Source organism: Gastrolobium bilobum, unplaced genomic scaffold (genome assembly GCF_033153095.1).
Source record: "Gastrolobium bilobum isolate Gb01-03AN ecotype WA unplaced genomic scaffold, APGP_CSIRO_Gbil_v1 utg3288, whole genome shotgun sequence".
NCBI classification, from domain to species: domain Eukaryota; kingdom Viridiplantae; phylum Streptophyta; class Magnoliopsida; order Fabales; family Fabaceae; genus Gastrolobium; species Gastrolobium bilobum.
This window is the reverse complement of record NW_026899098.1, coordinates 312031-336139: the sequence shown is the minus strand read 5'-3', so window position 1 is coordinate 336139 and position 24109 is coordinate 312031. Positions and strand designations below refer to the sequence as shown.

The 24109-nt window shown below is 31.9% G+C and overlaps 2 protein-coding genes across 3 annotated transcripts; one reads left to right on the top strand and one right to left on the bottom strand.

Annotated features, from left to right (window-relative positions):
• The first annotated feature begins 1574 nt into the window (after positions 1-1574).
• Positions 1575-14176, top strand: LOC133287161 (choline/ethanolaminephosphotransferase 1-like). Its single transcript, XM_061484723.1, has 20 exons — positions 1575-1695; positions 2735-2929; positions 3787-3796; positions 3883-3933; positions 4230-4307; positions 5206-5281; positions 5372-5394; positions 5477-5577; positions 5728-5822; positions 5914-5982; positions 6882-6951; positions 9918-9981; positions 10055-10095; positions 10186-10270; positions 11257-11319; positions 12392-12450; positions 12558-12610; positions 13343-13415; positions 13728-13771; positions 13917-14176. Exons 2-19 carry the CDS (start codon positions 2793-2795, stop codon positions 13747-13749), a joined length of 1170 nt encoding a protein of 389 aa, XP_061340707.1. The 5' UTR covers positions 1575-1695; positions 2735-2792; the 3' UTR covers positions 13750-13771; positions 13917-14176.
• A 752-nt stretch (positions 14177-14928) lies between these two features.
• LOC133287186 (uncharacterized) lies at positions 14929-18319 on the bottom strand. 2 transcript variants are annotated; one of them, XM_061484748.1, is made up of 8 exons: positions 17899-18319; positions 17522-17602; positions 17375-17434; positions 16933-16976; positions 15716-15758; positions 15534-15605; positions 15337-15438; positions 14929-15250 (listed from the first exon to the last, which is right to left on the bottom strand). In XM_061484748.1, exons 1-8 carry the CDS (start codon positions 18259-18261, stop codon positions 15131-15133), a joined length of 885 nt encoding a protein of 294 aa, XP_061340732.1. In that variant the 5' UTR covers positions 18262-18319; the 3' UTR covers positions 14929-15130. The 2 variants fall into 2 exon arrangements, with proteins under 2 accessions (XP_061340732.1, XP_061340733.1); XM_061484749.1 differs by lacking the exon at positions 14929-15250 and having other exon boundaries at positions 15337-15441.
• Positions 18320-24109: the final 5790 nt, after the last annotated feature.

Below are 24109 nucleotides of genomic sequence, written 5' to 3'. Positions count from 1 at the left end.
GTTATTAAATAAAAAAGTAATTTGAGACAATATCAAAAAGGGTTTGTAAGAAAATTATTCTATCTCATTCTCTCTTAATTTTTTATTTCTTTAAATTCGAGACAATTAAAAAGTAATATTATTTTATCTTAAAAACTTAAAAAATTCATAGAGTTTATATTAATTTCGACAATGTAAAAATATAAGTGATCATGTTAATTTTCTATTTACAAATACATTAAAATAATTATTCAAGCTGTGTTTTAACTATTAATTTTGGTTTTAGAATTCAAACTCAAACTAAGAAAAGAAAAACACCTCCACACCAAAAAAAGAAAAAAGAAAAAAGAAAAACACCTAGTCATTAAAAGTCAGTGACGCTTCTACCATACTATAATATCAATTTAGTGATTAATGTAATATTAGAAAATTATCAAGGGACCATTTTAATATATTCCTAAGCAAATGAACAATTTGATATATTTTGTAGTGAAAAAAGACATTTATCGTATATTTCGATTAAACGTGAAAAAGCATTTAAAAATTGATTATATATGTAATTACTTTTTTACCATAAAATCATTTCTATAAAAATATGTTAATTGAAAGGGAAAAATATTTGTTATTTTAAATATTATAAATTTGTGTCATTTTTAATAAAACTACTTTTGACATGTATTTGATAATTTTTTACATTCTCTCTCATTCGCTTTCTCTCTCTTTTTAATTTTATGAAAAAGAGAGAATATAAAAAATCACTAAATATACATCAAAATGATGTAATTTTATTAAAAATAACATAAAATTATATTTTTTTAAATGACAATTGATTTTCTCTAATTGAAAAGAGATAATATGTCATTTAAACTATGATAAAATATTTGTCCTTTTAAAGTTCTATTATTTTAATTAAAACTACTATTTTTATTTAATCTTTAAATTAAACAAAACCTTTATATTTTCTTCCTCTATGATTTTTATTTCTCTCATTATAAAACATAGTGATTTTGACTAAGATGACATAATTTTATGTCTTTTAAAAAAACAAAAACTAATCCCTTAAATTATACTAAAAAATTACTTGTACATAATAAGTAGCGATTAGTATTTATCCTTTGAAAGAATATAAAATTGTGTCTTTTAAATGAGATAAAAATATACACAATAAAAATAATGGGAGAGAAGAGAAAGTGGCTGGTTTTCTTAATTTAAATTTTGTATAAAAAACATAAATTTTAACTAAAATGACTATTCTTAAAATAACAAATATTTTTTCATTTTAAAATGGGACATGATTTGTAACTACCAAATAATGTTACTATCAATGTTATTATCATATTTTAATCGTTGATTTTCGTCGATAAATGATTATTATTTTCTCAAATTAAATTTATTAATTAATTATTAATTCGTAATAAATAATAATTATTGATTGACAAAAATCAACGATTAAAATAAAGTAATAATATTAAGTGTAAGATTATTTGATAGTATATCCTCGTATCCCTTTTAAAATAACAAAAAATAATGAATCGTGAATCAAAATATAAATTTGTTGATAAAAATAAGTGCAGTCTTTCTAAAAGTAAATATGTGGTAAACCAAATTACCAAACATAGGAACACAGTTTATACTTGAATCAATCCCATGTATCTGGGAAAAAGTTGAGGGTCTTGAAATTCCTCCGTTCCTGTGAAAAACACAAACAGCTTTCAGGTTAGTTTTCAGTGAACTTCTCCTTTCTTCTCTGTTTAATTTTTTTTCTATTTTATTTTTTTATACATTTGATATTTCTTCATTCCACATTCTCCCCTTAAATTTGCACCTTTCCTCATGCTTGATTGGTAATTTTGATTCAAGTTTATGTATACATATACATAGTTTTCCCCCTTTTTTTTTTTTTTTTTTTTTTTTCTCGAAATGGGTATCACCGTTTGCTTATACTTTTCGGATCTGGATGCATTTTTCAAGCAAAGTTTCTTTTTTGATCTTACCCTCAAGTGTGTGTCTCTGTATTTGTGTGTGTTTCCCTTCCTTATATGCTGATTTTGGGTGTTAGCATTCAAAAGGTGGTGTGTGCGTGTTGATTGAGTTCCAGTTTATGAGGTTATGGTATAATTGGGTTTCCGGCTCTAGCTTCAAATTTGAGGTTTAGGATTAGCATTGTGCTATTTGATGCCCCTTTAGCATTATATTTAGCATATTGGGTAGTTGTGCTTCTTCTTCTCCTTCTTCTTTTTTTCTTTTTTCCTAGTTATCAATGAGCACTAAAGCCGAAAGGCATGCCTGATTCACTCACCTCAATCTAAACTCGGAAACCTTGGTTTACTATTGTGATTAATTATTACAGTTTAAGATCTTCGATCCTCTTACATAACACCTGAGTACTGTATAAGTTTTCCCTTTTATTCTTCTCCATTTATGGGTTCTTATTTGTTTGTTTGATATGCTTGTTTCCCATTTTCATATTTTTATATTAAAAGGTTGTTTTTTTCTTATTCTTTTCCCCATAACTTAGGATCGATTCTGTGTTTTATTTGGACACCTCTTAGAAAAATGTATCATTTCACTGTAAAATACATTAAAAAATTTGGCCTTTTCTTGTCAGTTCATCAAGTTGCATTATGGATATCCTTTCAAATTTGTTCACGTTGATTTTTTGTGCTTGAAATTCAATATGATTTGTCATTTTTTTACTGCGTATCTGGCAAGTTCCTACATTTATTCAGTCAAGTTGTTATTGTTCAAAATTCAGCAGGTTGTGCTGAGGCTTAACTGGTCCTTGAAGCAGATTCAGAGTTTTGTCAGAGAGAATGGGTTATATCGGGGCTCATGGTGTTGCAGCTCTGCATAGATACAAATATAGTGGCGTAGATCATTCCTACCTGGCCAAATATGTACTACAGCCCTTTTGGAGTCGCTTTGTTAATTTTTTCCCCCTTTGGATGCCGTGAGTACTTTTATCATTTGAAACTACGGTTCTTTCTTTGTTACGACTTAAGTGTTTCATTATAATAAAAATATCTCCTCACTTTGGGATTGATAAATCATATTGTGAACTTCATTTGAGCAGATTGAGTTAATTGTTCCAACTATGGGAACTTTTCACTTATGCATAATACAATAATATCATTTTGCTGTTACTTAATACTACCGTCATCAGTTTGAATGAACTTGCACAAAGTTAACCCTAGCCTTAGGATAGTGTTATCACAATCTTTTCCTGTATCTGTAATTTAGGATCTTGGTTTATATACAAATGACTGGTTTATATGCTTTGCTTGTGTTCATTTAGTTACTTAAAAGTGATTTAAATAGCCATCATTAGAAGTTGGAATTCCCTACCAGAACAAACTAAAAAGAAATTGTTTACTTAGATGTGCCTTTGTTGGTCTTTTTGTCAGTAATATCAGCGTAAATGACTTCCTATTCCACAAGTTTTGGGTAATAAATAACTTCAGAGTTCAGAATGACAATGACAATGACAATACATGATGATAACCGTGGGATGGAAATCATCTGGTAGCTTATAGTTGTTACCATCTGACACTGGGATCATAGTGCTTGTAAGTTATAACATGTGAATTGTTCATTTCCTGATTGTAAGTAGATATGACATTTTCCAGCTATAACCACATACCCACACTTACTCACCAATGGAGATAATACTATCATTTAGTCTTCTGCAATACTCTGGTTTAATTTATCTACAATTTTAGCTTCTGAATTCTAAATTCACTAACTTGTACCTTTTTCTCTTATTTATCTCCTTCTCTCGGCATTTTGGCATTCTGCGATTCTTTGCAGTCCAAACATGGTACACCTTTGTCCTTCGTCATCTGTAATTGTTACTGTTGCTATCATAAGCTATATCCTGATAATTCATAATTTGTTTCATTGCAGATAACTCTTACTGGATTTATGTTCTTACTTGTGTCTGCATTGCTTGGCTATGTAAGTGGAACCTGAGTACATTAGTCTTCCTACTTCATAAAGTTGAAGTCATAGTATGCTTCACTTTCTTTTTCATTTTTGTCAAATGATAGAATGAAATTTGCAATTAGTAATAACAAGTATATGAAGTGTTTTAAGATTGCTGGTTAATCTCATGCTTTATTGATAATTTCTTTCGTAGAACTGTCCATTAGATGGTCATGGAAGGGTATTTGGATGTAGTGTGAATGGCTGTGTTGAAACAGTGAATTCCTAGACTCATTATACTTAAACATCTTTATTAATTAATTTTTCAGATTTACTCACCTCAATTGGACTCAGCTCCACCAAGATGGGTTCATTTTGCTCATGGCCTACTTCTGTTTTTATACCAGGTCTGGTTGAATTCCCATAGTACAGTACTTGCTCACTTCTTATTCCTTTTTACTATAGTCTTAATCTTTATGTTGGGTAGCCCTGTTTTGCTGTCATGATGCCAACCTACCCTAATAATTTTACATCCGTAAACAGTTGCCTTGAATATTGATTGTCAAGGCTGTGGTGTTATTTCATAATGAATCTAAATGATTTGACTTACAGCTTTTTTAGATGCATGCACCTCTTGATCTAATGGTTGTAGCCTCTTATATTTGGTGTCAAATCCCTAATTATTTATCAATTTACTTTGATAATAAAAAATTTTAGAATTCTAATGTATAAATTTATATCTTATACATATTTATCTTAATGTATAAGAATTTTCGAATATAAATTACTGTTTATTGTAATCTAATTATTCATTATTATTATAAATTCTAAAATAACATATACTATGTATATATAATATATATACTATTAGTATTATATAAATATTGTAGAATATCTAAATAATATAGAAATATAAGAAGAGAATAATAATATGAATAATATATTATTATAAAATATCATTAAAATTAAATATAAATATAATTAAAATTAAATTACGTGATATTATCAGAAATCTTGAACTTTGAAGCATGTTTACATTTGACCTTCTGTTTCTTATTGCAGAGGATTTTCCCGCAAAAGGAATCTATATTTTGACCTTTTTTCTTCTTTTCCACAAGGATTGTGTAATAATTTATACCCTACTAGGTTTATTTGTTCCAAGCGTAGTTTATCTCCTGAGTCCTGACAACTAAGTGGTTATTATCTTTCTAGGAATTTTGTGCAATACTTTTATGGTTCATATATGGAAGACTTTTACTATATGATGCCTAAGATTCCATTTTACTATATATATGTATATGCTAGACATTTGATGCTGTTGATGGGAAGCAAGCTAGACGAACAAATTCTTCAAGCCCATTGGGGGAGCTGTTTGATCATGGTGATTTTCCTCCACCGTGTTTTTCATTCTATTGTTTTTCATCATGCATAATGCTTGTCATTAATGAAGATATTTGCAATTGTATTGCAGGTTGTGATGCACTTGCTTGTACAGTATGTCTCTTTACCTTTGGCTATTATTTTTAAACTGTTAAAAAGAAAATAAAGACAATCATCAATGAAAACTGCTTTTCAGTTTGAAGCATTGGCTTTTGGGAGCACAGCCATGTGTGGAAGAAGTACTTTCTGGTGGTGGTTAATATCTGCAGTTACATTTTATAGTGCAACCTGGGAGCAGTAAGTTATTATGTTCTATTAATATATGGTAGTTGGTATGTTATATTACATTTTTTAAAAACATTTTTAATATTTTATTACAAAGTCTTACAGCATTAGTTATGGCAGTTTGTGGAGCATAAAACTGTTTTAAATTTGTTTTGGATGCAGCTATTTCACCAATACACTTATACTGCCTGTTGTAAATGGACCTACAGAGGGTCTCATGCTAATATACGTCTGTCACTTTTTCACTGCTGCCGTGGGTATGCCCTTTATTTGAGGGTTCTTTTTTTATTTATAAATACTGCTACAAAATTTGCTTAAAATCCAATGCATGTTATTACTATTATACAGGTGCTGAGTGGTGGGTTCAGCAATTTGGAAAGTCTTTGCCTTTTTTAAATTGGTTGCCTTTTATTGGGGGTAAGACTGTCCTTTTATTATACGGTCTTTTTACTATATTTGGAACCAAAAGGTTTGAATGTCTGTATTTTTTCAATGCTATGTGTGATAATTATCATACTTGTACCAAGTTTCATATATAACACCTTTTAAGAAGTATTTTTGGTAATTCCGTCACTGAAGGCTTTTCATGTATTTGGAGACAGCTTTTTGTATATTTGACTATGTCTATTATATAAGAAATACTAGATTTATAGCAATACATACTCATTTTCAATCCAATTCTTAAATTTTGCATGTTCACTGGAGACCCTGACGTCTTTTCAGTTCAGATGGTTGCTTGTATCTTGTATGAGATTTGGATTTGGGTAACTAGGCATAAGGAACATATTTAATTTGAGTTACGCATGAGTGGGAAAATCATCACTATGACCTGACCAGACTAATTGAATTGTTTGGAATTTTGTCTTTTCATCATGTTTTATTTTATTCAGAGAGGGTAAAGTCCTTTGGTAAGTATTATAATCTGAATGCCAATATTTTCCTCTCCTCTTATTGTATGGTCTTTTAGTTTCAATTCCTCAATATGTCTTGCTGTTTTATGGTTATCTTTTCATTTCTTTTAGACTAGTGAGAATCCGTGCAGTCATTAAGATCATATTGTCAATATGTTGCACAAAACCGGATAGATTATACTATGCTAATTAAGATTACTTATATTTTCATTAGAATAAAATGAAGTCTAGTGTGGTGGGTTCTATTTACTTGTTCAGTATGAGCCAGGCCAAATGGCCTTTGGGTGGTGTAGTAGAGCCAACTTGAAAAAGATATATTGGTTTATATACTGTCAATCTCAGTTTTGCGCAAGTTCTTTCTTAATAAATTATTGCTTGACTTTTATTGTTCTTTCTGGTTTTCAGGGATCACAACATACAAAGTTATAATGTTTATGATGATAGCTTTTGGTGTTATACCTACTATCACATGCAAGTATGTATAGCTAAAATGATCGAAGTTTAATCTTCTTTAGCATGCGTAATACCCCACTAGCCCTTGGTATAAAATTTGTGCATTCTTTTTCAACTCTTATTTCTCAGATAATTTCTTTTAGGTTGACTATTCTGTAGCATCCTATTTGGTTGTTATTTTGTTTCCTAGTTATATTATTAGCATTGTTGTTAAAACGTCGTTCCAACTCGTAGAAATGTCCGTTTCTACGTTTTTTTTTTCAAAATCGTGTTAACACGGTGGTTGAAACGGATTTTGAGTTGAAACGGTTGAAACGCCGAGTCAACTCGGTAAACTCGGTTGACTCGGCGAGTTAACTCGGTAAAAAAAGAAAAAGAAATGGAGGAAATGGCTCTGTCTCCTTCTCCGTGGGCTAATCATGGTAAAGTCATCGCAAGAGGGCAGAGAAGGAGAGGAACAGAGTTATGGTGCTATTTCGTCTTTGATTTGGTGGTTTGCGGTGGAGACAGGTGCATGATGGCTAGGATATGGTGGTTCGAAGTGGAGGCCTATGGCGTTGAACCATGTGCGTGATTCGCAAGTTGACGGAGACTGTGGTTGGGGTTGGAGATGGCAGGTGGTGGTTTATGGTAGATCTGGCTTGCAGTGGGATGTGGATGACCATTCCTTTATTTTATTATTGTTTTCTTTTTTATGTATGATGGCACCTACTCACTTAAGCTAAAAAGTTACATATTGTATATCCCACCTCACTCTTTTTCTTTTCTTTTTTTATTTATTTTGCTCCTTTGTTAAACCAACTTCGTACGGTCTAATCTTTTGTCCATCTGCATACTATTTCCTTTATTTTATTATTATTTTTTGGTTAGCATGATGGCACCTTTTGATTCAAATTAGATATTATATATTCCACCCACTTTATATTTTATTGTTTTATTATTCCATCTACATACTAGTTCGTTTCAGTAGATATTATTATCATATTAAGTGATTATATATAGTGTCATTTATTTCTATTCAACCGTGATTTATATTTTATATTCCACCTTTTTATTATATGTTTGATTATATATTCTATTCATTATTCATGGCTCATTCGTAATGGTTTTGATAATTATAAATATATGTTGGTTATATATGGTACGTAGTAAACTCTTACGTCTCGTTTACGTTACACGATTTTACGTTTTTGCTCACCCCCGCCGTTTCTACGTAGACTCTACGTTTTAACAACACTGATTATTAGCACTGGTGGACTGAAACTATAGGTTGAAGTTATTAGAATACTGTCTTTATTACATTTTAGAATATTTTGAAGCATCTTACTTGATCTTGTAGGAGTGGTTTCGAATTACATTATATTTCCTAATTTGTTTCTTTATTTGATTAGAATTTGGAGTCTAGTACAAGCATAAATTGGGATAAATGTTTTGTTTTTGGTATGACATCATAATTCGTCATATCAATTTTAATATCCTTTAATATTGAGTCTATATTCACTCCTTTTCTCCTTCTGTACCTAAACCCTATAATTTCAACATGATTTTAGAGCAGTACCGTGCTCCTTGATCTGTCTCATCACTATTCTGTTTTTGAGTTGACTGAAATTTAGAACTCTTCTGTTTGTTTGTTTCACTTTACCTTTCTTTCCAGTACCCCCTTCCCCACCTTGTTGGCTGTGAGAAATTCCACCACCAAAATCCTAGATTTTTTTCCACCACCGTCACTTTGTCTCTGGCCTCTCTCTCTTCGATGACTGTGGGTGTCAAATCTCCCCTCATTCGCGCATCTTTTCAACTAACCAACCACACCATTGTCATCGCTGGCCCCAGATATTCCAATGCCCAAAGCTGCACCACCATTGGAGCCTCCATGTGCTGCCTCTGCCTGTCAGGCTGTCATCAAATATTCCAGCACGTGAGGGTGTGTCTAGCAACATTTTTGGCTGCTGTTGCCACCGCTTGACTCGTCGTTGTGTTCTCTACCCAGATCAGTCCTTATTTTGTTCAATTGTGTATTAGGTTCTTACATACCTTTTCTCAAAGGTGTTCAGGTATATTGTGGTTTTAGTTTTTGGCCTTTTTGCTCTGACCCATGGCTTCTTCTTGACCTATTGTTGGCCCTAAGGTTGAAACACATGTATTTAAACCTCAGCTCGGCAGTTAAACTTAGATGGTGACGTCTCTTCTTACCATCGATCATTATGGTAGTCCATTGATGATCATACCAGAAGTGATTTTTCTTTTGCTGATGATCATTTCAGTGACTTTTCTTTCGCTGAAATGAGTCATGTAATGATGAATTGACCGTGATTATACTAGCTTCTCATACGGAAACACACTGATGGTGATTTCTCCTATCTCACTGATTACTCATGTCGGTGATGAATTCTCCATGGCTGTCATGCACACCAGCCTTAGTTTCAATTTCAAAGTTGTCAGGTCAAACTTTTTTCTCCTGTTGAAGCTTCCAGATGTGGTTAGGAGAAATTTGGGACTTGCCTTGCTTGAATGCTTGCCATGTAATTTTGGTCTGCTTGATGATCACTCTAGCTGTCTTATTGAGTTATCTTCACAGCAATGCTCATTCCTCCAGCATCCTATTGTTGCCTTTCTGGTCTCTCTCTCTCTCTCTATATATATATATATATATATATATATATATATATATATATCAATTAGTTGATTAATATCTTTATTGTATTTTAGAATATCTTAGAGTATTTTAGATGATATTTTAGGAGTGGTTTCCAGATTTCATTTTAATTCTTGATTTGTTTCCTTATTTGATTAGGATTAGACATCTAGTGCTAGTATGAATAGGAGTTAGGGCTTTGTATTGGGCACCACATCAAATTACCCCATATCAACCAAGGATTTTCAACATTTTAAGTACAAAATGATCCTTGTGTTTCTGTTGACTGTTGTCCTTAATTTATTTGATGAAGCTCTGTTCAAATGTCAACAATATATTTTGTTTCTATGCAGTGTTAGTAATGTTAGTAAGGTTGTGAAGGCAAGAAATGGAAGCATGCCACTTGCATTGGCAATGGTAATAACTTTTTTTATTGGATATTCTTTCCCTAAAATCTGGTTGCTTTGTTGATTGTGCTTTTTTTTGGCAGCTTTACCCATTTGCTGTACTCGTGGGAGGAGTTCTTGTGTGGTATAACTCAACTGAAGATGCACTGTTTTTGTTCCCAGTTTTGTTTGGAAGATAATCACATTCTATTATGGTTGACTATTTTTGGTGCAGGGATTATTTGTCACCATCTGACATCATAGGGAGTTATCCACATTTAGTTATTATAGGAACAGGACTTACTTTTGGATATCTTGTGGTAAGATAGCCATGCTTTAAATTTGATAAATTGTTGTTTAAAGCTACACCTTTTTTTTTCCTTATATGGAAAAATGCCTTTTTCTATGTCATTATATTTGGTGCTCCTTTTAGCTAGTTACTGCCCATTAGTGTAACTGTTCATGCCTCTTTGGAGGATGAACCAATTTGCATAGGACTAGAAGGCTGTCAAAATGTAATACTAATTAATTTGGTTTCGGGGATTGTGGATTCATTCACAATATGGTTTTGAGAATCCAAATTTATTTTTTTTTCTTATCACAATTGTGTTGGCTTTGAAATTCATTAAAGGACTCTTTTATGTTTTGGAGTGAATCACTGAACCTTAGATCCTCTTTGGGATAGATTTGGAGAATTGATGCTAAAAGGATTGTTTTTATTGATTCTAGATACCAGACCAGGAATTCGAAACAAACAAGTTCTTAATATGCACAAAATTCATGTTCTTTGAGTCTGTTCTGGAAGTCATGTAGTACCTAAGTATATAACTTGTCTTCCTATTCTCTGCTTGCTTTGGGTCTGCAAATTCCATCCTGCATGGTATATTATTTGATTTCAATTTTCATTCATTTGTCTACTGTACCTGCACATCTGACTTTGTTGTAACTGTGATTTTATCCTCATCTTGTTATTGAAAGGGATAGATATTCCTTTCTACTATATCCTATTGGCATATTATTGGGTTCACTCGTCAAAATTATCTATTTTCTTTATGAACTGTGCATAGTGCGGAGCTTTATAGCATCAGGTTGCCCTCTTTAGTGATTTTGCTTATAACAATGAGATTTCTGCTTCATTTTGTGTGGCAAACTGAGGATGTGTACTGAAATTTCAATTTCTGTTCCTCTTAGTGGTTTTCTTAGTCACTCTACTTCTGAAGATTATATATCCCGCTTATAGCTTTCTTGTTTTGACAAGCTAGCTCTTTATATTATGATTTTTACTGAGGAAAGCTTAATTTTGCAGGGAAGGATGATTTTGTCCCACTTATGTGATGAACCTAAGGGCTTAAAAACTGGAATGTGCATGGTATTGAGCTGTTTTATTTGGATGATACATTCTCAATAAATTTTTTAGGATGCTTTATTTTTCATATTTGGTTATTGTCCCTCATGATAAAACTATAAAATCACAATTTAATGACATGGGCCAAAAGTTTTTATACGTTTTCAGCAATGTTACTTTCATTTATATGGGTGTCTTACCAGTTGTAGCTACAAAGCTACCACGATATTCAGGAGTCTCAAGCCATTAAGATTCTGGATGTCCTTTATATTGAGAGAATTATAATGTAAATAGTGTCTTCATTGTATTGTCTAACATAATCATGCAATTATAGTGATTAGGAAACTGTATCATTGCATTATTGACATTAATTTGATATATACAGCCTCTGTTGTGTCATTGAAACATGGTTTTTCAGATTCGGAATGATATTTCCTTGTAGAATTAGAGTAATCTTATTTTCCTAAACTTCAAATATTGATCCATAATAATACCCCTTATTGAAAATCTTTATTTTTTCATGTTTTGAATTTCGAACTCAGGCCTCAATCGTTGATCTATTTACGTTATCAATTGAGCTGAAGCCCAGAGGCTGTAGCTAAGGGTTTTTGAAAGTCCAATACTGTCCTGAAAAAAGAAAATTTTCAAAATGAAAACAATCAGTGATATTTGTTAATATCCAACTAAATTTTAGTTAAACCAGGTTGAAAATATTCTGCATATGAGAGTTCACTAAATGCTTTTGGCAGCATCTGTTTCCTATTTTTAAATGACAATGGTTTCATTTAATGCATTTAAGACAGTAAAACTCTTTTCAAACATTACAAATTAGTTCATGCAGTTTTCAAAATAAGATCTCAACCGTGAGTTTTCATTGCTAAAATTGTTGGATTATCCAACACATCTTTAGTTGTAAAATAACATTAATATTAATATTTAGAAATCCATCATTCATAATGAGTCCATCAATGTTGGACTGACAAAGAACTTGTTAGCTCAATGAGAACTCTTCTATTTATCTAGCTGATTTCATTCAAGTGATTAATTGTTTTATTACACTAAAGTAATTGATGTAAGCATTATTTATCTTGTACAGTCCCTCCTGTATCTCCCATTTGCCATTGCTAATGCACTTGCATCAAGGCTAAATGATGGGTATGTACTGTGATTATGCGTTCTGAATTCCATTGATAGATGTCGTTCATGTTATTTATGACTGTCGCCTGTTTCTTCTCATAGAAATCCGTTAATATTTTTGGCAGGGTTCCTTTAGTAGATGAGAGACTAGTTCTTCTTGGTTACTGTGCATTTACAGGTACAACTACCCTTTTTTTTGGAATAAAAGACAAAATATTATTAGAAAAGAGAAAGAAGTAATTACAATAGAAAAGGATAAGTATCCACCTAAATGAAACCGAAAAACAGAATAACCTGAGCAAAGAAGAGAAGCATAGTATCTAATCAAAGCTTGCCACTACATGACTAGCAAAGAAACCCCTCTAAAATAGCTATTAGCTGAGCACCATAAATTTGCTAAGGAGACCAATTTATCATATAACAGAGACAAATGCATTACTTATCCTCAAACATTTTGGCATTCTTTTCCCACCTTAAATCTTGATAATAACGTAGCATTTTGCCAAAGAGCCTTGGTCTCTCTCTTCCTCTCAAAATCTCTGAACTGAGAAATTCAACAAACTCTTTGAACGGATTTATACATTCACTGGACATAGCAAAAGAGTTGACGCCATGAATATCTTGCATACGCCAATATTTCTGTACTATGCTTTTACTTGTAAATTACTTTTCTATCAGATGTTGGATCCGATTTGTGGCCTTTATTGTTCTGCTTGTGATGTTAAGCAGCTCGTCTCACTAGGAAACTACTATTAACAAATTTTTTGAACTTGAGAAATTGGTGCACGCCACTTCTGCACTTGGGAGTTAAATTTTGTTTTTTTGTTTACACTTGAGACGTAGTACATATGTAATATTTATGTTAACTCTCTATTTCTCTTGCTTGATGATTCTGTTTCTATGAATACAGGAACACTGTACTTGCATTTCGCTACGTCTGTCATTCATGAAATTACAAATGCCCTGGGAATATGTTGTTTCAGGTAAATTACCAGCCTTAGATTAGTATGCTTGCTGTAAAATTTGGCATTTATTGCTCCCTTTAATTCATTTCCACTTGATGAAGTCTAATTTATTCTGTTAGTGCCCATAGAAAACTGGTTTCTTATGCTATTATATGTAGATTATATGGTTAAATTATTACATCAATCCATTTTTTATTTTTTTTTGGAACTTGTATTTTTGGAAAAGCAGGTGATAGCTTGTCCTTGGCTAGTTATGGTGTGGTTTATAATTTTGTCTCTGCTAACGACAATGGTTTTTTATGCTCACTCATTTACCTTCTGTTATTGCAGGATAACTAGGAAGGAAGCTTGAATGTACCCAAGATTTTCTTTAGGTATGCACTTTTTCTAATTCATGGCTTGTGTTTTTATTTTTTAAATTTTGTCAATTTCAATTTATAAAATAGCATTTTGTTTGAACATACAGTCTATTTCCTTTCTTCTCCATGTCTTGCTGAGTCACTATTTTTGTCATTTCAGCTTGCAAGTCAAGAAAAATACTGGCAAGGTTTTGGTCAAGTACTAATTTTGCTTTATTTGACAAATTCGATTAGCATGGAACTTGTAATTATATGTTGATTCTTAGATAGACTAGGAGATCTATTCGTGGTAACGCGAGTGTTTTCAATTCTGCCACTATAACTATTTATTTTATCTTGAATGTGACTTTAAAAAAAAATCTGCGTGTATTTTCTTATATATGGATTGTAATGTAGAACATATTTTAGTTCACGCCTAGTGTCAACTTCGTTTCAAAGAGAAGTATATTCACATTTATTGACTATATTTACACTTTTGTCTATAAATAATTTTGGGTTTGAATGGAGTACCACATCATTGTGTTCCCATAAATCGCGTTGAAGTGAGATCAATAATAAACTTTCAAACGGATTTGAGTACGTACTCATTTATAGTTGATTAATTGAAGGGACTAATATTTTTTATGTTATAGAAGATAACATTAATTTTTATATATACATAAAAGTGTATGAAGTTTATACGAGGCTATGTGAAGAAAATATAGGGAAAAAAATTCCACATTTTATGTGTAGAAATAAAATATATTTTTGCAATATAAGAAATATTATTCCCTTAATAGAAATCTTAAAAGATTTTTAATTTTTTTATTACAGAAAAGGGTAATAATTAAAAATAAAGGCAAACGTGAAAGATAAATATTCTCATTTAACACATAATATAATGGTGAAGAACAAGAAGTTAGAAGAATAGATTAAGGAAAAACATGAGATGCAATGTATTTAATTAATAACGTTAATATTAAAAATAAGAAATTTTAAAATTGATATTTAATTTGAATATGAAACGTAATAATTGTGGTGTTTGAGGAACTTTTATATTATAGATTATTGTTAAAAAGATTGAATATAGTATATATTTTAAGTACAAAATCGTTTTAAAATGTTATTACTCAACTTAGAACCCAAAATTAGAAATTCAATAATAAAGAACATATATGAAAATATGCTTAGACCACGACAGTGGAAGAGATTAAGCCCAGCAACTCTTCTGTTAGTATTCGTCCTTTTTATCTATGTAGTATGTTGAATTATTATGCCATTGTAGAAAATATACAACCTCAGCCAGCTATCCCTTCTCAAACCTCATTTGAAAAAGAATAAGGTTCCAATTGAAAATTTTGTAACACCTTGAATACATATACATATGGCATCATATCATATGGCCCTCTCCAGCCATCTTGGTAATCTTAGAGAAGACTTCATCCCCATTCTAGTAAGGAAAACGGAATACAGAAGGTGGAGCAAGAACATGAAACAACCAGAATTGAGCAAAACCTGAAAGAAAAAAGCACATCAGAGAGTTTTAGTACCTCAAGAAATAAGTTAATAGAAGGACCCTCTCAGAGAATAGAGTAACATACCAAAATGCCAAATAGGGTATATATCACGTTCATTGAAGGAATAGAATTCACACCAGAGGCAGTGAGCACTAATGTAAGAGAGGCGTGAATGTTAATTGTGATCTACTAGTCACATTCCCCAGAAAACAACAGATGTGTCAGTGGTTTTGTGATATAAAGATGGAATAAAATTAGGAGAGAATTGCAGAATAAATTACCAAAGCTAGTATATTTTCCCTTATCAAGAAAGATGAAATCAAGACAAAGCCAACGGCACCCAGTGATCGTACCTGCAAACATTACTAAGATTTCATTATAAAAAAAAATAAGCAAAAAACCAGCATAAACAATCCATTCAAATCGGTATAAGATGTTTGAGGCAAAAGGTAATGAACATTACAATTGTGCACAAGAAAATTGACAAGTTCCAACTCGCTCCCGACCTGACAAGATGCAAAAAGAAGACAGTATAGCAGTTACAGCATTATTTAGCTTATTTCAACAACCAAAAAAAGGGTTAATGGTTTACAATTGTCATCCATATAAGAAAACATTTCAGTCTTGTGATAGACCTCCACCATTGTCTAAAGTATATATTAGTAAGAGTATTAGGAGATGCAGGGGAACTGAACTTCAAAGCAGCATGGGACACATGGTGACTTCAGAAAACTAACTGTCTATGTGACCGGGGCAGATTGGAGGGAAATGAATTCAGTTAGATTAGAGTGGGGGATATAGAGAAGAGAGGTGAAAAAGTGGAAGAGAGGAAAAAGGTGTGACTAAAGGTTTGCGAGGGAGAGACCAGGTATTCTCAAATTGCCTCTCCTACATGAATCCATCTTGGTCAGTGTATATCAAATCAACTAATATTGATAAGCAGGAGAGAATATCTAATTCAGTTGTCTATTTTACATCTATAATCTGGTCCAATTCTATCATCTTGCCACTTGCAATGTTTGGATATCTAATAATGGATGAAATGAAAAGGAAAGAGAAGGGATAGAATGAAATAAAATTATCATACCATTGTTTGGATATTTCATGATGGAATGGAGGAAAGTTTACATCCCAATGTTTGGGAAGTGAGCAAAATGATAAAGAAATTAATAAAAAATAAGTTGGTTCCCCATCCTACACCCCTGAATTGAGGGGAAGAAAAATAGAGATATTGGATAAATTATAGAATGGGATGGAATAAATTCCATTAGGTTCCATTCTAATCACTTCATTTTTAAACAATCCAAACAACGGCAACTAATGCCACTCCATTCCATCCTTTTCCATCAATCCAAACATAGCCTTAATCTAACAACAGTAAAATCTGAAATCAAACAACATCAACATTTAATAAAGCAACAAATTGAAACAAATATGAATTGCTTGCCCACCATGAAACAATGGAATTTGCTAGTCATGCCTATTTCAGAAGACTATGATCGGTTACCAAATTCAAATTTAAGAATTTCAAGCCAAAAGTGAGGTGAATAAAGCCAATGCATGTTAACTTGAATTAAAAAAATAAAATAAAAATATTATCATTACTGATCAACTGCATTAGACAACCAGAACAATACTCTCAATTCAAGGAAATTCACATAAAATTTGTGCATGACATACCTCCACAAAGTACCCATTGTGAAACCGACTATACCATGCTTAAGCTGCATGAAAAAATATTCATAAATCAAGTAATTTACAGGCAGTTTCACTACAGTATGCAGACTATAGATAAAATGTATGCTGGTTCAGCTCTGAATACAATTTAGTTTTATTACACACACAAGTTAACACCATGTTTACAAGAAAGCATATTTGATAAGAAATGCATCCTCCAACTAACAGGCAAGCAACTTTTTTCCTCCTAAAGTATAAAAATACTCAAGTCTCATAAAATGACCTTACAACTCACAAAACTAAACTTTTGTTCTCTCCAGAACAAAATCATTCAGCATAAAATGTGTAAATATAAATAATAGGCAACAGCAATGAAAACATAAGGACAGAGTTGAGAGTCCTATTGCCTAGCTCAGCAAGTTGATAAAGTTTAAAGCAAGCTCACCAGATAGGTTAGGGCTTTAACTGGACCAGACAAGACAAACAAAAGTATAGTTGTTGCCACCTACAACAAGAACATAATTGCAACAATAAAAATCTGAAAACGCAATAACTCTTCAAGAATTATCTATTGAATTTTGGCAAGTCTAACCAGGGTTTTCCTTCCAGCATCAACACCCCATCTCATTGAGGATATCACTATTGGCAACGAGAAGAAACAACTAAAGTAATTCTGCAATCAGAAACAAAAATCAAATAGTAAGAAAAATAAATGTGACAAATTTCTAAAATGTGAATTACAACTTTTCTATCAGCATAAGTAGAAACGAAAAGAGCATCAGCTAATCAGTTTTTGTTAGAACTATCAAATTTTCAACCTACCTTCTTAGCCAAACCTTATGTAGAAAGATCCAATTTTTATTAAAAAAAAAAAAATTTTAACCAAAAAAATACAGACCCATTATTCTACTTTCTTAACCAAACATTATAAACAAACAAATACCCAGTTTTTGATTCAGATTAACCAACCTCAATGGCAAGAGAATTGCTCAAGAAGTAGACCAAACCAGTGAGTGCAGCAAACATGGAGCACTCAACCAATTGCAGTGTTTTCTGGTACACTGGGCCGTTTGTTGATAAGTCCTGAAGCTCTGGTGAACTTTCCTTGTGTTCTTCTTCTTCTTCTTCATTTTCACTGCTGCAAACTGGCACTCCAAATTTTGAAACCCTGAGAAGATTAGAAGAGGTGGGCAAAGAAAGAGAGAGCAGAGAGAATGAAGGTTTGGAGGAAAATGGAAGAGAGAGAAAATGGGGTTGGAGAGAGATGTGAAGAGGGTTAGCTTTGGAAATGGGGAAGAAGGAAGAATGTTGATAAGTTTTCAGAGGAATCATGGAGAAAGAGAAGACTTAGGTCGCGTTTGTTTGAATGGAAAAAGGTTTAAAACGAAATGTGTTTTTGTGAAGAAAAAAAAAAAAGAAATGATAGAAAACGATTCAAAGGAATTTCAATATCATATATCCAGAGTCACTTGACACAGCAGTCTGCATCTACTTAAATGGGTTATTAAAAATACAGAAAAACATTTCTGCATTTGCAGCTGCATAAATATTTATATGCTACACACTATGTATTTCTTAAAATACAGTTTAATTTTTTAAATGAACTCCATTTTTGTGGGAAAAAAAATATTGGAACCCACTCCTTATTTTATGAGAGTGGCACATAATCCTTTTTTTTTTTTACAATAATTGCAGAAAATTAAACCTTTAAGAATATTAACAGCTAACTTATTTATTTATTTTAGGATATTTTAAAAAATAGGGGTTTTTTTCACAAAAAATAAGGTTTTACATCAGTATAAAATATGTTATTAATCTTGATAGTTAATTTTAAGGTTTTACATCAGTATAAATTATAACAGCTAATTTATATTTGATATTATGCCTATTAATTTTTTTAATTTAATATATATAATAATAGTCATGAGCTTTTTTTTTAATATTGAAAAAAAATTATTTCTACAAAAATTATTTTATTTTTTGGACATATTTAGTTATTCAGGACTACATATTACATTCACTTGAATTACAATGCATATACTCATTTAATTACACTTACACTCATTTTCTTCACAATTTTTTTTGTTTTATTTATTATTTAAGTTCACGTGTTATAATAAATTACGTTAATATATTACACTTTATTCTGTTGACAATTAGTTTGAAAGAGGTTAAATTATAAATTTGATATGACTAATTTTTAAAAATAGAAGGTCTGGTTCAGCCTATAAGACATAAGGTAAATTCAATTGTAATAAATAAAATATAAATTGCTTAAGAAATTAGAATACAAAATAAATATATTATTTCAACATATTTGAAAGTCTTTCTATTTTTTGTTCAGTTTATTTCTGAACCATACAATAGTTGTCGAATGTACTTGCGATATCTACAGATGAAACTTTGTAAAGAAATATTTGATGTTAACTATAGAATTTGAGTTCTTATGTATGTGGCTCATATAGTAGAAATATTTTATCGCCTGTAAGAGTTGAACCTCAAAATAAGAGTTTCCAAACCTTAATACATTATCAATATCTATAATATTATTTTTTGATAACCTATAATATTATTAATTATAAAGGTGATACCTTTATTTGGTCTCTAAGAGTGTACATGACAATCATTCTGTTCCCTGATATTGTTTCTGAAAAAAAATAATTATTTTCTATTTCTGTGCCTTGAAACAGTTTTTGAGAAAAAAAAATATGTATGATAATATGTCATATTTTTATTTCAAGAATCAGAATTGCATTTGATAACATAACAAATCATAGAATAAAAAATATTCCTATTAAGCATAAAAAAATTTCGGATCATCTCATTCCTTTTCATTATGATGTGGTGGTGGTGGTGATTGTGGCATGATGGTGGTGGTGGCGACGATAGCAGTGGTGATGGCATGATGGTGGTGATGACAATGACTGCGGCAATAATGGTGGCGATGGAGGTGGTGTGGTGATGATAGTGGTGGTGGTGGTAGAGATGACGATGATAGTGGTGATGGCAATAGCTACGACAATGATAGTGGTAATAATGGCGGCGATGGTGATAATGGTAGTTGTGGCGGTGACGATGGTGGTAGTGGCGTGGTGATAGTGGTGGAGAATGATTAAAAGAGACAAGTGTTTCTCATTTTGTGTCTGAGAACAAAAAAAAGCAGATTTTATTTTTATTTTTTTCTGTTCCTCAGTACATAAATTGAACCGGTTCATTCCCGGGAACAAAAAAATAAATCGATTTTGTAAAATACTATTTCTATCCATTTATGTTCTCCGGAACAAAAATTGGAAAAAGAAAAATTCTGGGAAGATTGTTCTGTCATCCTAATTTTATTTGTTATCATTATTAATTACTCATATATAAATTTAAAGATAAAACAAATAAAATTATAAATATTTCTTATTATTTTTATATAAACAAAGGTCTAAGCCCAACCAAACGGAAGAAAAACAGAAAGGAAAAGAACCTAAAAATTACACACCACTTCACGTGGTCTACTAACAGAAGCCAAATCAGCAAGAAACAAAAGTCTTATACCAGGAGGAGGTTCCCACCAAATTCTTTTAGATGTCTGCTCTTGATCATCTAAAATAAAATTGGCCAACCAATCAGCTTAAGAAATCCCTTTCCTATAGGTATGCCAGTTCCTTTGAAGTGATTACACACGGATTGTTATACCATTCTTGGTTAGCAGAGTGATTACACGGGAAGAATCACTTTCAATGACTACATTACGATAACCAGCACCCCAAGCCATCTCCAAACCCCTAAGCACACCCCATAATTCAGCTTTTGAAAGAAGTACAGAATCCCAACCTATAAGTAAAACCACCCAACCACTTTCCATTGTCGTCTCTCATAACACCACCACAAGCAGCAATACCCGGATTACCACGAGCAGCCCCATCAGTGTTTATCTTAATCATACCAGGACAGGGAAATTGCCAAGAAATATCAATGCTCATTGTTCTTCTCTTATCAAACTTATTGGAATGATTACATCAAGCATTATTTATATCAGCAACTAAATTCCGAATTGTCCTTACTCTATCATTAACCATGAGAAAACTAGAACCATGACAAACTTCATTTCGCCAAGCCCAGGCCTTCCAGTAAGTGACAAAAAAACTGCTCAACCAACTTTCTATTACATTACCTGTCAACCTCAAATTGAAATTAAACTCTAACTATAAATCCAAGTCACCAAGAAAGAAGCTATGCATTCGTTCATTTGGCACCAGACAAGTCCAAATATTCTTCACCTGCTGACAGTCCAGAAGAATATGAATCACTGTCTCTTTTTCTAATCAACATAAAGGACACAAATCATCCCCATTTCCCCAACTAGCAGTTTTTGCTTTAGTTAGTAGCCTCCCATGCATTACCTTCCACATAAAAACTTTAATCTTATGAGGACCAAACCACTACCACAAGCTGGACCAATTGGATCTGCAATTACCATCAGAACTGGACTGATTAGTTAAAGAAGAGTAAACAGCCTTGACAGAAACTTCACCTTCACCAACCAGGTTCCACGATCTCCTATCAGGACCATCTGCTGCATTAGGAGGAAGAGTTCCCAACAGGATGTTAATAATATTACTAGTAAGCCATTGCTTGAGGAACATCCAAATCCACTCCCTATCAGCTGTAACCATATCCGCCACATTAGCATCTAGTCTCATATTGGAATCCCTTCTATTAGTACACTCAATTAGAGGATGATTCGGAATAATCCATTTATCCTCCCAAAAATTAATATTAGTACCATCACCCAGCTCCCAGGTTAATTTATCCTCCATTTCCTTCCAAACTCTACACAGATTCTTCCAGAGCATTGAATTTTCATTTGAAGACTTAAAAACACCAGCCCTTCGAGAATTAGCAGCATACTTGGCATGTAAAACTTTAATCCAAAGCTGATCTGATGCTGACATAAACATCCAAGCTCTTTTAGCAAGAAAAGCATAATTCATTACCTCCAACCGTTTCAAACCCAAACCACCATCCATTTTAGACTTCGTGATGATCTTCCAATTTATCAAGTGATGTTTCGTCATATTATCCTTGTCTCCCCAAATTAAATCCCTTTGTATTTTTTCTATCTTCATGCAAATAGAGGTAGGGATCTTGGTACTCTGCATTTGAAAGTAAGGAATAGCTGCTAAAACAGAATTTGTCAAAGTAATACGACCAGCTTGAGATAAGCTTTGTTGATTCCAAACATTTAGCTTGCCTTTTATTTTCTCAACAATTCCATCATAAATATCCTTAGAAACCCTGCCATGTCTCATCATTGACCCAAGATATCGGCCAATATTTTTAACATATTTAAAACTACTCCTCTGAATAATATTAGCAATAACCTCAACAACTGTATTTTTAGAAAAGTAAATATTTTTTATTCTACAATTATATAATTGATTTCAAATACTTTCAAACTTCATTATTATTATAAATACTCTTTATTATTTTCTATGTTAACTAAAAAAATGTATATTAATAAACATGTAATGCTAGTTAATACGCTAATAAACATAAACATAATCAAAGCAATAAAAAAAGCTAAATTACTTTCAATTTTTAACGATATAGACATTGTTATGAACTAAGACGTATCAGGGAAATTCATATGTGAGAAAAACAAGTAGAAATTAGAGAGAAATTAGAAAATAATTCAAGAGAATATGAGAAAAGGAAAAAAGCTCAATCTCATTAATACAATGGTAGTACCCATATATAGGATTACAACTTTGAATGGTAATTAAACTAGTATTGAACAATCATAAACTGAGGGATAAATTCCAACGGTTTTTAGAATACAAATTTGAATTACTGTTTCAAAATACAAATTGAAGTCATCCATCAATATCTCGTAACACTCTCCCTTGGATGATGATACACTATGAATATGCCTCTTTAATATCTTGCTAAGCAAAACTCAATGGGATAAAAATTTAGCGAAGGAAAAAGAGTACAATATTTATAATAATTTATTATACACTAGCTTAGATTGCCTCATTAAAAACATTTTCAAGAAAAATCCAGTGGAATAAAAATTTGGTAAAGAAAAAAGAGTAAAGTGCGTATAACTCCCCCTCAATTAGACCATATAGCTACTGCAGGAGCTAATTAATCTTGTGTACTCATCACATACTAATGCCGTATACTAATTTCTCGAAACTTGATGTGGTAGTGATTTGGTAAAAAGATCAGCAACATTACTCACGGACTGAATCTGTTTAACATCAATTTGTCAATTTTCTTAGAGTTCACGAGTATAGAAAAATTTTGGTGAGATATGTTTGGTCCTATCACCTTGATATATCCTCCCCTAACTTGTGCAATACGAGCAGCGTTGTCTTCATAAATTATTGTTGGGGAATCCGTGATCGGTGTTAAAGAATAAGAATTTTGGATATGTGTTATAATGAATCTTAACCAAACACATTCTCTTCTTACTTCATATAAAGCAGTTATTTCTGAGTGGTTGGAAGCTGTAGCTACTAATGAATGCTTGGTAGAACGCCAAGAAATTGCAGTTCCGTTATAACAAAATAAATAATCGATTTGAGAACGAGCCTTATTTGGATCAAATTTATATCCAACATCAGCATATCTAACTAAGCCAAGAGAAGTTGAACCCTTGGAATAATATAGTTCCAAAGTTGTGGTTCCTCGAAGATATCGAAATATATGTCTGATTTCATTCTAGTGTCTTCGAGTTGACTCAGCATTAAAAAGTACTAATAAATTTACCGCAAAAGCAATATCTAGTCTCATACATTGTTCTAAGAACATCAGTGTCCCAATTGCATTGAGATATGGTACTTCAAGACTTAGTATCTCTTCATCAGATTCTTTAGGACAGAATGGGTCTTTAAGGGATTTAGAGACCTCACAACCATATGGGTGCTTAATGGGCGAGCTTTATCTATGTTAAAGCGTTTAAGAAATCTTTCAATATACGCTGATTTATGAATAATAATTCCATTTTCTTTATGCTTAAGTTCTAGACCAAGACAAAGTCTCATTTTATCCAAATCTTTAACTTCAAACACCTTTTTCAAATACTCAACAGTTTTGACTAACTCTTCCGAAGTTCTAGTTAAATTCATATCGTCAACATAAATTACTATAATAGCAAATCCGATTTTTTATTTTTTTGATAAACATG